We start from the raw sequence: 14,332 nt of genomic DNA on the forward strand, positions 1-14,332 counted from the left end.
GGGCCATTCCCCTACCAGACTTTGTAGCGTGTGTTCAAGGCCATCTCTTCTGAGGCCCATGGCGATTCTCAGGGGTGGGTCAGTGGGTCAGAGAGAGACGATCTTGCCCATTTTACTGAGGAGGAAACAGGTGCCGAGGTCCAATGACTTTGCAAAGGTGTTGGCTTAGCGGTGGGGCCAGGTCTCTAACTTCTTCACAGTCAAGACACGTGCAAATGGCTTCTCCTAATGCGGGAACCTTCCCCAGGGAACCGAGGGGGGAGCCCTGGGGGCCAAGAGTGTCTCCTCTGCCATGAAGCCACGATCTAGGCCTTGGTCTCTCTGCCTGTAAATGATTCTCAGCATCTGCTCCCGCTCCGTTCAGAACACTAAGAGCTACAAACAAATGGCCCCCAAGGGCTCTCTGTGTCATTTATTCCACGGGTGTTTATTAAAAGCCTACTATGTGCTTGCTAACATGTGGGACGAGAGCTGGCCTCGTGCAGAGCAGACCCAGAGGTCACTGGCCCCACCTGGTAGCGGCCCCCGAGGGAGAGGTCGCCAAGCCAGGGGGTCAGGGCTGGTGAAGGTGGAAAAGCCAGCGACCCAGATGCCAATCAGTCCCTGGGACTGATTTTTTTACATACCATCGTGATCATGTGCCATGTTCTTACCCAGTTAACATTTGAATTATAGTATGTGTATTAAGTATGTATATTGTTTTAAAAAGGCAGGTGTCCTTCGAGGCTTACAATTAAAAAAGAGCAGTCCCGGGGCACCTGGGTAGCTCAGATGGTTAAGCGTCCGACTTCGGCTCAGGTCATGATCTCACGGTCCGTGAGTTCGAGCCCCGCGTCGGGCTCTGTGCTGACGGCTCGGAGCCTGGAGCCTGCTTCGGATCCTGTCTCCCTCTCTCTCTGCCCCTCCCCTGCTTGTGCTCTCTCTCTCTCTCTCTCAAAATAAATAAAACGTTAAAAAAAAGAGCAGGCCCCTGTACCCCTCCTCACCTCCCATTTTTTTCCCCTATAGCCCAGCTTTTTGGGGGTAGGAGGCCTTACCTCCATAGGCTAACTGACATTTACATATTGTTACTTCTGTCGGTTTTTAAACTTAGAGGTTCTCTGTTGATTCTGTCCTGTGGGAGATTCTGGTGCTTTTTTTTTTTTCATCTCTGACCCATCCTCTGCGTCTTTTCCTCCTCCTCCCAAGTAATGGTACCACACTTTGGGTTAGACCAGTAGACAATGACTAGCATTGTATAACAAAGGAAGTAATATTCACAGCTGATCTCAGGTAACGTACCAAGCTGCATCTCCTTCCTTTAGACTCCTTTTCCTGGACTTAGTGATTCATTTCTTTGTTTGCTTGCCTAGTTTTCTAAGCCATGCCATAGATGTATCCCTTGGCATGTCACTAATTCACCCCAAATTTTCCAAAAGAAGTTTCATTCTCCCTCGTGCTCACACACATCAGGGGCTCTTCCCTTTCTAGAAGCCCTCTGTCTCCTGGTCTAATGTGGTCAGCTTGTGCTATTTGCTGTCACCAGGTGACATGCCTTTATTTCCCATCTCACGGCCCTTTGTTGTTGAACTCCTTGCCTTTGGTATCCCCGTTTTGCGACTTCTTTTCTCTAGCTTACTCTGTTTTGGTGCAGTACGTCCTTCAGCACCTTTCTGAGAAGAGGTACACAGAGTGTCAATGTTTTGAGGCCATGCATGTCTACACATGCTTCATGTTACTCTCAAAACCTGAGGGATAGTTGAGCTGGGTATAGAATCTTAGCTAGAAACTGTACTCTCTGAAAAGAATACCCCTATCTCCCAGCTTCTGCTGTTGCTGTCCAGAAGTCCAATGCCATATTGATTCTGGACATTTCCTGGAGGCCTCATTTTATCTTGGAAGCTTTTAAAATTTTCTTTCTGGGATTCTGAGCTTTTGTGACAATGTGCTTTTTGGTAAGAGTTGGGTTTTTGTTTTCTTCTTTTTTTTTTTTAATCTAGCATTTCACATGTTCTTTCAATTTGAAAGTTTATATCAGTCAGTTTTAGGTGATCTTTTGGGATCATGTCTTTTACTTTTCTCTCCATTTTCTTCCTCTAGAACCTCCAGTTAGTTGTTAGACCTTCTGGATTGATCCTCTAATTTTCTTATCTCTTCTTTCCATCTTTCATAGCCCTTGTTTTGCAACTTTCTAGAAAATCTCCTTATCTCCTAATCCTTTCACTGAATATTTTACATCAGCTATTTTTTTTCTATTTCTACAGATGCATTTTTGTGTTTTGAATGTTCTTTGTAAATAACTTCCTGTTGTTTTGGGGATGTGGTATCTTCTCATATCTCTCTAAGGATATTGGAATTTTGCTGTGTTTTTTGAAGTTTTTTTCTGTCCACTCATTGTCTCTGTTTTCTGAGTTTTCTTTTTTCTTGTTTATTGTTTTGGTCTTTGTCTTTTAGAGGCTCTCTGTGCATATTTAATAGTCACACACCGGAAGCTGAACCCCACAGGTGGACAAATCCATCTTCTCATGGGCTTTACTGCAGGAGTGTGCACAGGGCCCAAAGTCACTGCACATCCACCTCTTCTCTCTGGTTGGAGGGGCCTAGCTGGAGGGGTGTGGCCTAGCCAGAGAGGGCGTGGCCTGATGGGTGCACGGCCTGGCTGGGGGCGTGGTAGTGAATTAAAAGGCAAAAGAAACCAGGACCTAGTCAAGACAAGATTTCTCCCCTCCCCCGCCCCATAGCAGTTTCCAGCAGAGAGTGAGGTGACCAAAGTCTTACCAGTAGAGGAAGGTCCTTCACACCCTTCAAGGCTCCAATGGGGAGGAGGGAGGCACTAAAAGAATGTGTGACCCAAGGCTGAACTCTTGGGTAGATCGGGGCCGACCGGATATGTAGTAAGATAGAAAGGTGCCAGTCCTTTCTGTGCTGGGCCCAGCCCAGCTCTTGTCACATTGGGGAAACTGAGGCCACTTAGGACCTCTGTGTTCCTATGGTCCCCTGTGAATACACCTGGCCAGCTCTACCCTCTGTCCCCACAGCATCTGACCCCATTGACCTCCTGGGAGCTTTCTTCTCCTAACTGGACTTAGGAGTTTTGGCTGGAGTCCAACGTCTCCAGGGGGATTTTAGGGATCTCTTCCAGCTGGGCCTGCTTGGGTTGGCCTTCTGGTGACATCCACCCTGCACATGCCCCCTGCTTGTGGATCCATCTCACAGAGGGAGCTGGGTGTCTGGGGATAGGACCACCCGTGTGCCCTGGCTCCCGCTGTCAAGGTCTTATGGCCCAAGCCTCACAGTGGTCTCACTCGGCCTCTAGACTTTTCTGCGGTCGGCAAGGGTCCTCTTGGCCTGGGGAGTCAGCTTCTCTCAGGAACTGGGTCCTGAATTCTGGATACAGAGGCATCACCAGCCGTGCTGACTGAAGGCAAGTGGCAGGTAGATTGGCAGTGGGTGGGCAGAGCCCGACAGTGACAGCCCAAGGGCAAGGGCACGGGTGGCAGCAGCAAAGAGTCCAAGATCCTGAAGTCCTTAGAGCTGATCCAATACAAACCCCTTTTACAGATGAGAAAACTGAGGTGCGGAGAGGTCACATAAGGGCTTCTCCAGCCTCACAGTGAGTTTCCACTGAGCACACCAAGGAGTGAGTCCCTCTCATTCTCTCTCTCTCTCTCTCTCTCACACACACACACACACACACACGCAGACTGGTTTGTTTGGCACAGCTACACTTCTGATGCCCACATATTGGCATCGGAGTTCCTGACACACTGTCCTGCATCCCAGACACCAGGAATATGCGGTGGCCCCGGGCGCTCGTGGGCCTGTGTGTGCTAGGAAGGGGGCTGGGAACGTGGGAACTCTCGGAATCTCAGGAAGTCAAAGTTTTCATCTGAGTGAGGGGCAACCGAGGCCCAGGGCCAGTGGACGGGGCCTGGTCCCCTCACCGAGGCGCTCAGCACCCTCAGTGCTATCTCCGTGTTCCCACTGCTCCCATGAATAGTTAGAAAAGTTGAAACAAACATAACGTAATTGCTTGTCGATGACAGAATGCCAGGGGAACCATAAAACCCACCAGGCCTCAGCGCCTGCCCAGGCAGGTGGCACCGGGAGGCCGAGCTGGCAGCCTCGCCCCTGCCTCTCTGGCTGGGCCTCCTGGGCCTCTCTGCGGCTGGGGAACCGGACCCCCGGTGCCCGCTGGCGGCCAAGCCGCACCTCACCTGCCAAGCAGGGTGCCCAATGCCAGAGCAAACTGGGCCCGGGCCCAGCACACTTTCCAGAAATAGGTTCCTGTGAGAGCCTGAGGCTCGCCCCTCCCTCCACAGACCTTACCCCCTGCAGAGAATCCCCTGTGTTGCCTCAGACCCTGGAAATGCTGTGCTCATGGCCCCTAAACGCCTAAACGCCTCAAGAATGTTCACTGGGCCAGGCTGGGGCTCTAGTTCATGGCTCCCTGGCTTCTGTCAGGCCTCCTGCCCTTCCCACCGGCCCCCAGGGTGGGGTGGGGCCCTCCTAGCCATGGAGGAGGTCCGGGGCTCAGGCAGAAAAGTCACTTCTTCACACTCTCCAGAGTCAGTGCCTGCTGCCCGGCAAGACAGGACTGCTGGGGAAGGTTCTCGGGCCTTTGCCCCGAGGGCAGGCCTCCTCCTTCGTACCCTCCGGCCACCCACCTCATCAGTATTAACAGGGGCCCCAGGGGGAGGAGGCAATGGTTAGGGAGGTGCGGGGACGGGTGGGGGGTAAGGCAGGTGGGTGGGGGGTGGGTAGATAGGTGGAATTAGCTTAGCGGGTGGACGGATGGGGACCCTCTTGTTTTGGTCTCTGTCTTTCCATTAAAGCCTTCTTTTAAGGCCTAGGAACCCTGCCTGTTTTCAGGAGGGAGGCGTTGAAAGCCCCCAGGGCTTTCACACACTCTCTGTGTGTGCAGTTTGGCCCTGCGGACTGGGGGCTTCTGGGGACCCTGCCATTTCACCCGGGGCGTCTGTGGCTTTTCCTCTGAGACCCGTCCCTGTCCCCAGAGAGGACCCCTCACCTCCCCTGCCTGGCGCCGACCCAGCCAGGACAGCCTTCCAGCCTCCTGGAGGCTCTGACGCCCTCTTCCCACGTGGGCCTGGGCTCCTGGCTGCATTTCATTTACAGGCATCATCCGCTGAGCATTCTCCCCTGCCCTTCTCTTAGCTTTGTGGTTTATACCTTTTCCTTGCTTTCTTCTTTTTTTAAATTTACTTATTTATTTTGAGAGAGAGACAGAGAGAGAGAGAGAGAGAGAGAGTATGAGCAGGGGAGAGGCAGGGAGAGAGGGAGAGAGAGAATCCCAAGCAGGCTCCATGCTGTGAGTGCAGAGCCTGACTCCGGGCTCGATCTCAGGAACCGTGAGATCATGACCTGAGCCGAAATCAAGAGTCGGTCGCTTAACCGACTGAGCCACCGAGGCCTCCTGTAACCTTTTGTTTCTTCACCACCCTTTCCTTGGAGAAACTAGGGGGAAGCATGGAGGGGGGGGGTGTCCAGCAGAAAACTCCCACGTTTCAGCAGAAAACCTCTCCGACTCTCACCGGTCCTTCGTGAAGTCCTACCCCCTCCCAGCCACGTACCTGTACATTCTTCTAGTTGTTTGAAGGTTTCAGTGTTTATACCTCAGTCTCTAATCTGTTTTAGGTATCAGGGTTACCGACACGGTTTTATTGAGGGGGAAAAAAAGAGTTCTGTTCCTAAAAAATGCTTATAAACCACTGACTGAGCCCAGCCCAGGGGAGCGGGGGAGGGGAAGGAGGGTGAGCAGGGCGTCTCCGAGCCCACATAATTCATCTTGTAAACCGAGCTAGGGCTGGTGAGCACACCGCCAGTGTCAACCCCCCTTGCCCTGAGGCCCTCCCTGGGGAGGACACAGCCCGTACCATGGTCCTGAGACCCCTGGCCGTCCCCCACATGCCTCGAGCAATCACCACTGAACGAGGAACATTAGTGAGGTGATCTGCTTTCAGAGATGACGTTGGGGGCCTCTCCAAGGACAGGGAGACCAGTGGGGGGGCAGGTACAGACGCTGCCGGTGAGCTTCAGGCCTCACCGTGGCCACGGGGCCTCCGACAGCCCCAGCACACCAAGTGGGACCTAATGAGTTACCCTCAAACCTCTTGTGCGTCGGCGTGTCTGTTCATCCTGAATGAGGTTCCAGGAAGGTCAGGCTTTGAACCGAGTGAGAGATTTAGGCATCCCTTGATTTCTGGGGCCATAAAAGCTCTTGAGAACAGCTTTGAACCATCTATTTCCTCTTTAAAGAGCTCGGTTCCTGGGGCAGACAGACATAAATAGGTAATTATAGCCCAGGGAGATGTGTGCCTGGGGGGTTAGCCGTTAGTGGTCTCCTAATTGGCCTTCCGGCTTCCAGCCCCTCCCACGCCCACCCATTGTACACTCTGTTGCCAGAATGAGTTTTTCAAAAATGCAAATCTGACCTTGACTTTGACCCCCTCCCACAGCTGCCCCCGGCCTCAGGACGCTGCCCAGAGCTCCTTCTGCCAGGCCTCCTTTGCTGGGGGGGGGGGGGGGGGGGGGGGGCGGGAAGAGGTGGGTTGTGGGGGGGAGAGGGTCGGCCAGGTTGCTGCCAGACCCTTCTCTTTTCTTGCCTGTCTGCAGACCTCAGCCCTCTTTCCTCACCTGGCCAGTCATTGTGCAACCCTTAGGCCTCACCTTAGATGCTGCTGCTTCCAAGAGGTCCTCCCTGACCACCACCGCCCCCACCCCAGATTGGCATCACTGTCCCCCATGACGCCCTTTTGCACATTCTATTCTTACAGCCAGATCAGACAGGCTGCATGGAGGAGGGGGCGCTGAGGATAAGGCCCTGAAGGACGGGTAAGAGTTTGCCAGGCAAACCGATCGGCGAGCTCCCCACCTGCCCAGAGGCTATCCTGGTGGCTGGCTGCTCTCAGCCCAGGGTCTACACTCCATTCTCACCCTTCTCTTTCAGAATGCATGAACTGTACCCGGCTCAGCGACATGAGTGAGAGGCTAACCACGCTGGAGGCCAAGGTCAGACGGCCTGGGGAGCTGGCGGGTGTGTGCGCGAGGGTTATGAATCAGGTTCCTGCAGGGTGTGACTGGGGAAAGCCGGGCCCTGAGCAGCCTGGTCCCAGGGGTCGGGTGCTGCTGGGGCCTCAGCGGTTCTGGGTGGTCTACTCTGGGCTGGCTCCTGGTGTGGGGGAGGGGAGCAGGGAAAGCAAGAGATCGGTCCCGGACAGCAGGCTGGTCTGGGTGTGGGCCTCAGTGGCTGGCGGGACCGGATATCCAGAAGCCGACCCCTCAGTGGAAAAAGGAGGGAGCCCCGTCCCCCCAGAGGCTGCTGCCCCCCGTTCTGGCTCCTCCTCTCCTCGTCTGGCACACGTCTGGGCACAGACAAGCCGATGAGGGAGGAGCTGCCTGGCACCAGCCAGCTCTTGCCCCGCCTACGTCGGGGTGGAGCGGGTCACCCCAGGGGCAGAAGGACTGAATAAAGAATGAGTTAATTTAGGGGCGCCTGGGTGGCTCATTCAGTTAAGTGTCTGACTCTCGATTTCGGCTCAGGTCACGGTCTCCCGGTTGGTGGGATCGAGCCCCACGTCGGGCTCTGCGCTCAGTGTGGAACCTGCTTGACATTCTCTCTCTGCCTCTTTCTCTCTGCCTCTCCCCTGCTTGTGCTCTCTGTCTCTCTCTCTCAAAGTAAATAAATACACTTTTAAAAAGAAAAAAAGAAAGAAAAGAAGAGGAAAAGGTAATTTATTTGGGAGTAGCCTCAGGCAGCTCTGGGGCAAGACAGAGGTAGCGACTAAGAGAAGGGAGGACGTGTGAGGCACAGGTGTGGCAACAGGCGGGTTCCCCGGGTGGACACCGGGGGACCCTGTCCCATCTGGCCCCTCTGAGAGACAGTGCCTGGGACAGAGTCTGCCAGGGGACGAGGCAGCTGCCGACGCTTCTGCTGGGCTATCTCCACCGTCACCTCATGTCCCCTGCCTCACCGGCCTGCTGGCATTGTTCCTGTGGCCCGAGAAAGCCCCAGCGGTGAGTCTCGGGTCTCCCGCGCCTGCAGGAAGAAGCCATAGCTGGGGGCCGTGGCCGGGTCCAGACTGGGGACGAGCCCCATTCTCCTTTTTGTCCCAGGGTGGCTGCTGGGGGCTGAGGGGGGGAGAGGCTGTACCTTCACATATCTGAGGAGCCTCCTGGGGCCTGGGGCTGCCGGGGCGGCCCGGCCCAAGAAGGAGGGTCCCGGTGTAGGAGGCGGGTGTGAGGGTGGCCAGGGTGGGGACAGAGCACTGGGGCGGGCCGAGTGTGGCAGGGCCACAGAGCGGGCCCAAAGGTCGGGCCCCTCCCGGAAGAGCCTGCCTGCAGGTCTTCCCAGCAGACGCACAAACACACTCGAACACACACAGACACACACACAGCCCTCGCATCACCCTCTGGCCCTGCCTCTTGCCCTGAAAGCCTGGCCATGGGGGCACCTGCCCGGCGAGATGGGGCTGCGGATGACCATCACCCGGAGTCAGACATGAGTGGGACTGTCACCGGCAGCTGGGTGACTCTGCCCGGGCTCCCAGCGCCTCATCTGTGCGGTGGATTGAAGTACCAGCCTTTAAAGGGCCGCCAAGATGGGGGGTCCCAGCCTTGGAACCAGTCGGGTGCTGGACAGATGTGAGGGTCTGTGCTGGCAACACCGTCTTGCTGTCCCCATCTTACAGATGCAGCCACGGGTGTGCGGGAGACACCCGTGCGGAGCACATGGCATGAGAGGCCCAGGCCACGAGTGCCCCCCGCCTTGTACCCAAGCCCTGGGTCCCCCGGCAGCCCCCTGGACATGGGGGGACTAGGGGACCTTGTACCCTCCTTGGGGTCAGTGGCTCCGTGGGGGTGGGGTGGAGGCCATCAGGGAACAGATGTTGTCACGTGGTCCAGGCCGGGGCTGGGGAAGCCCTGGGAGGGTGGGGGTGCTGGGGAAAACCCCGGGGGGAACGTCTGGCCCCCGAGATTTTAAAAAGAGGAGGGGTCCCCAAGCCAGCGGGCCTGATGGACATTTTCCAGCACCTGAAGCCTCTGAGTGGTTTGGCAGAGTACGGGCCAACAGCCCGCCCTGGCCCCAGCCCGGCACCTCGGGGTGTTACAAGTCACAGCCCTGGGGGCAGAATGGCACAGGGCTAGCCGTCCTCCGCCCAGCTGGCCCTGGCCCTCCTGCCGAGAGCAATTGCTCCCTGTCCTCCCACCCTGACACATCGATCGGCCACAGCAGCAGGCCATGAGGGGGCTCCGAGGTGAGGGTCGTGACCCCTCTGCAGACCCTGGTGTTGGGGGGGTCGGGTCCCTGCCCAGGAATGGCTCTGCCTCACCGGGTCCCTGCTCAGCTCCGGGCCTCCATCCGCTGTCCTGTGAAATGGAAATCAGAGTCGCTGGCCCGCCCACCCCCCACCCTCACCGGGTTGCTCTGGGGGAGGGTAAAAAGGGGTGAACTTTGGAGATGAGAGGGGGACGTGGTCGGCATCTGGGGAGTGCGAAGAGGCGGCTGCCACCGCCCTCCTTCTGGATTCCCAGCTCAGGGATGGGCGATTCGGGTCTCAGTGTCTGTGCGTTATCTGGGTCACCTTCTAGCTGTTTACCTGCCTGCTACGTGCCTGAGTGTCCCCTGGGGAAACAGAGCCCCTGAGTGCTTCATCAGCTCAGGTCTGAGGGCCCTGAGAGGTGGCGGCCCGGAGAGGGAGGGGGATGGAAGCTGACCGCACTGCCGGGACAGCCCTGCTGAGGCCAGGTGAGCCCGCTGGGCTCAGAGACGACATGGGGCAGGATCGGTGGCTGTGGTCAGGCCAGTGAGAGCCAGGCAGGCGAAGCCCAGATGGGGAGCCAGAAGCCAGACGGCTGGCGTAAGAGAGCGGCAACCCAGAGGCCTGGAAACTGTGGCTGCTGCCCCTTCAGACAGGTAGCCCGCTTTGGTGTGTCAGAGTGTTCAGCTATAAGTAACAGAAACCCAGCCAGTGGCATGTTATTCTTTAAAGACATTTATTGTTTGTTCAACAAGAAGTCCAGCAGTAGGTGGTCTTGGGATTGGTTTGGTGGCTTAAGAACTCAAGCTGTTCACAGCCTTCCCCTCCACCTCCCAAGCGAATTGGCTTTTGTCCTCATGGTTAGTGCCTCATGGTTACAAAGTGGCTGCTGCAAGCTCAAGGCATCGCATCCTGATCCATGTTCAGAGGCAGGATGTAGAGGATAAGGCAAAGCACCCTAATGGGCTCTTCTGTCACCAGGCTGTATGCCTACCTCCTAGTTGCAAGAGAGTTGGGGAAATAAGTACCTGGCCGATCATGATTCGTCCCGTGGGGCACACCCACAGGTACACGATAGGGGGCTCTCATGTCCAGCAGCCATCAGGTCTGCTCCCTCTTCACTCCTTGCAGGTGCCTGAGTTCCCAGAAGGTCCAGACCTAGGAGCTGATCTGGGACTCCTGCCACCCTCTTTTCCTGGTGGGGTGGAAGGCCAGGAGGAAGAAGTCTCCTGACTTCCTTCCTCTCCCCCCCCTCTCAGTTCAGACTCCACGGGCCGCATGGTGTGGGAGGGAGCCCGAGAGGATTCCCCTGTGTGAGGGTCAGAAGCCTCGGAGCCAGCCGGTCCCTGGTGCAGGAGGGCAGCCTCCCGGCCAGTCAACCAGGCCACAATGATGTCGTCGGAGCCACTGCCCTCCAAGTCTGGCTGCACTCTGGTTTTCTCGGGTCAGGTCTCCATGCCCACTGCTGCCTGCCCTGGTGAGGTCGTCCGCCCGGGTGGGATCGGTTTCTCCAGAAGGCCGGCCACGGCCAGGCATGGGAGGTGCCCAACAAAGAAGCGAGGGGGGCCTTTTGGGAGGGGGTGAGGCTGTGGCAGGTCCCCTGGGGGTGGGTCCAGAGCCCTGCTGGAGAAGGGGAACACGTAGGCCCGATCCCAGGAGCCCAGGGAGGGTGCCCTCCCAGGAACCCTGGCTGCCCCCAGCCCCCTGTTGCTCCTGAGGACTCCCTGGAAGTATGTCCATCTTGAGTTCCCCCAGAGACACTGCAGTTCAGCCCGGCCCCCTGTGTGGTCACCTGCACCCCCCAAACCCACCTTCTCCCGGGTCCCTGTCTGACTGGTGGCGATCCCACGGTCCCGGGAGCCAGGCCGGAACCAGGGGACCCACTCCTGCCTTCCCCCGTGCTCCTGCCCCTGGGCTCCCCATCACGTGTCACTGACCCCCAACTCCTCCGCTGCCCCAGAGCCCCCAGCCTTGGCCGTGGCTGGTCAGCTTCCCAGCGACACTCAGTGGCTGGGCAGAAACCAGCCCACTTCCCTCCCCGGGGGGCGGGGATGGACATTCACCCCCCACCCCCTGGCCGCTGTGTGATAGTAGCCAGCTGCTCCCCTCGTGGGTGCTTCCATGAGGTTCCGCCAGGGCCCAGGCTGTGGCCAAGCTGTGGACAGGTGGACAGGGCACTGCGTGGGACCCTGGGCCCAGCCTACTTGCCGGGTGACCTTGGGCGAGTCACTTGCAGTCTCTGAGCCTTTATTTCCACCTCTCCTGTGATGGGCCGTGGTGACCCTTCCTGCCTCCTGGGGCCTTGGAAGGGCCAGAGGGGGAGGGGCCCGGAGACGTAGCCCTGGGGGTTGCCCACTGGCCCAACACAGATGGAGACCCTGAGACCTGGTGCAGGGTGCCACTCTGTTCCCTAGATCCTCAGAGACTGTCACCCAGGCCCAGGGACACTGCGGGACTGGTGGGAGGGAGTGCTAAGGGGCCCCTCTGTCACCCCCCTCGCCCCCCACCGCACACACACACCAGAACCTCAGCCCAGCCTAGGCCTGGGCGCCGTGAAGGCCGCTCTTGGTCCCCGGGACCCACCAGCAGCAGCAGCAGCAGGAGCTGGGGCCCAGTGTGCTTGACATGGTCAGTGTCCGCTTTGCTGACGGGAAAACTGAGGGCCGCCGAGGTCGCAACACTTGCACAAGCTCACACAGCGGCCGCCTAGTGGGAGAGCCGGATTCAAACCAGCTCGTATGGCAGCAGGGCCTGAGCCCCACCCCTATCGGGAGGCACTTAACCCGTGTAGGGCTCTGGGGACCAGGCTGCCCCCCCGGCTGGCCTGCTGGCCCTGCTCCCGCCGTAGCTGTTGATACAAAGCGATCGTGCAGGGGTGAAGGGAAGGGCTGGCGGGGGTGGCCCGCCACTGGTGGCCCTCTGAGGGCATGGAGGTGGGGAGGTTCGGGGCAGGAGGGACCCTGGGGTGGAGCCGGGCACCTGGAGCAAAGCTGGTGAGGCCCAGGAGGAGCAGGGCAGGCCGAGAAGGGCGCCTCCCTATGTGGGAAGTGTGGGGCCGCTGGCGGTCTGGTTTGGGGAGGGGGGCTCCCCAGAGTTGGCTTTGCCCAAAGTCCTCGTCTCCTACCGTGTAGGGAGGCCCCAGGAGGGGATGGGGGCAGGTGGAGAGCCTGGGACCATAGACCCAGGGCCGGAGCCAGGGCTGGGCAGGCCAAGGGGCACGGGGCGGGGCGGGAGGTGGGGTGGGGTGGGGAGGGGCGGCGGGTTGGGGAGGCCAGGTGCCCCGGCCCTGGCCCTGCCCCGTGTGGGGAGCAGCAGTCGGGGGATCCGGCAGGATGCGGGGTTCTGGCTCCCAAGGCTGGAGGCAACAAGAGACACCAGGCTTCCTCTCCTGCAGGCAGATCCGGGAGCAGAGACTAGGGGGGGGGGGCCCGCGGTGGGTGGAGCAGGAAGCCGACTCTGTGGGACAGGCCTGGGACCCCTCTCTGGGGGTGGGCCTACTCTGGGTCTCAGCACCTGCCCTGCTGCTCGCTCAGATCCCTGGTGCGCAGCGCCCCCTGCTGAGCCTTTTGGAGACAGCAGGGTCTCGCTGGGGCCTCTGAGGCCTGGCTCCCAGTTCACTTGAATCAGGGAGACAGTGTCGCTGCCCAGGCCCTGGTCTTTGCAGCGTTTGACCCCCACCTCCCTCAAGGGGAGAGAACCGGGCAGCTTTCCACGCTGCCTTTTGTTCTAGAGCCCCTACTAAAAATCGTGCCCCAAGCCAGGACCATTTATATTCTTTTTTGTTGTTGTTGTTATGTTTATTTATTTTTGAGAGAGAGAGAGACAGAGCGTGAGCAGGGGAGGGACAGCGAGAGAGCCAGACACAGAATCCGAAACAGGCTCCAGGCTCTGAGCTGTCAGCACAGAGCCCAACACGGGGCTCGAACTCACGGACCGTGAGATCATGACCTGAGCCGAAGTCGGACGCTTAACCAGCTGAGCCGCCCAGGCGCCCCTATATCCTTTTCTTTCTCATTCTCTTTTTCTTTTTTTCTTGTCTAGTTTTCTCCCTCCTTCCTTCCCTCCCTCCTTCTCCATCCGTTGTCTGTGCCCTAAGCCAGGCCGTGCGAGGGACCAGTGCCCTGGGAGGAGCCGGGCGGGGGGGGGGTGGGGGGGTGGGGGGTGACCACTGGTCTCTCACCACGGTGACGTCCGCTCCAGAAGCAAGGCGCAGGGAGTCTGAAGGTGTCCCAGTGGCAACCTGCTTGAGCCCCGGGTCCAGGCTCTGGAAACGGGAAGGGGAGGAGGGCAGGGGTGGGAGAATATTCCAGAAGGGGAGCAGCAGTCCCACGAGGGGCGTGATGTCTCCGGGGACACATATCTCGTACACGCGTATCTCGGGCCCGGCGGGGGTCCTGACCTCTGCCCTTGTCCCCAGGTTCTCCTGCTGCAGGCAGCAGAGCAGCCCGCAGGCCCGGGCAATGACCTGCCGGCCCCCCAGAGCACCCCACCACCCTGGAACGAGGACTTCCTCCCTGACGCCATCCCCCTCGCCCACCCAGGGCCCCGAAGGAGAAGGCCCACGGGCCCCGCCGGTGAGCGAGGCCTGCAGCCAAAGCGGCCTGAGCACGGCCCCCCAGGGCCTCTACGACAAGGTCACACAGTAGGCCCTTTGGATCAAGCACGCTCCCTTGCTCTTTCGACACAGCGAGCGAACTTTTCAAAAGCCGGTGGGGGGTGGGGGGGGAGGGGTTCACACGAAAAACAGGATTTCCGGCTTCTCTTAGAAAAATGGAAGATCATTTTTCTTGGTGGGGGTTTCAGTCCCTCCTGGAAACAGTTGGCTGCAGCCAGGTCACGGCTGCCTCCGCAGACCCCATGCGAACTCCTGAAGTCCCCATCCTTCCTTGTCGCCGTCGTTCAGTTTGGTACATGTCCTCATGACCTGCCCGCTGCCTCTTTGCACCTGTGCTCAGCCCTGCAGCCCAGCCCCGGCCTTCTGGAGTTTACCGCCTCCCCCCACCTTCTGGGGCGGGGAGGGGCTCCCGGAACTCTCTGGCCGGGGTGTCGGGGGACATCTGCCACCGTGTTTGCTC

The 14,332-nt window shown here is 58.7% G+C and overlaps 1 protein-coding gene across 2 annotated transcripts in view; it reads left to right on the forward strand.

The window, feature by feature from the left end:
* COL26A1 (collagen type XXVI alpha 1 chain) overlaps positions 1 to 14,332 on the forward strand; it is a 165,941-nt gene that overhangs the window by 137,502 nt on the left and 14,107 nt on the right. For both annotated transcript variants that reach the window (XM_058711070.1, XM_058711071.1), the window contains exons 4-5: positions 6,947 to 7,008; positions 13,675 to 13,831. In XM_058711070.1, the coding sequence (XP_058567053.1) occupies positions 6,947 to 7,008; positions 13,675 to 13,831 (219 nt within the window). The remainder of the gene's footprint in view (positions 1 to 6,946; positions 7,009 to 13,674; positions 13,832 to 14,332) is intronic.

The sequence above is a fragment of the Neofelis nebulosa genome, chromosome 18 (assembly GCF_028018385.1).
Source record: "Neofelis nebulosa isolate mNeoNeb1 chromosome 18, mNeoNeb1.pri, whole genome shotgun sequence".
Classification (NCBI taxonomy): Eukaryota; Metazoa; Chordata; class Mammalia; order Carnivora; family Felidae; genus Neofelis; species Neofelis nebulosa.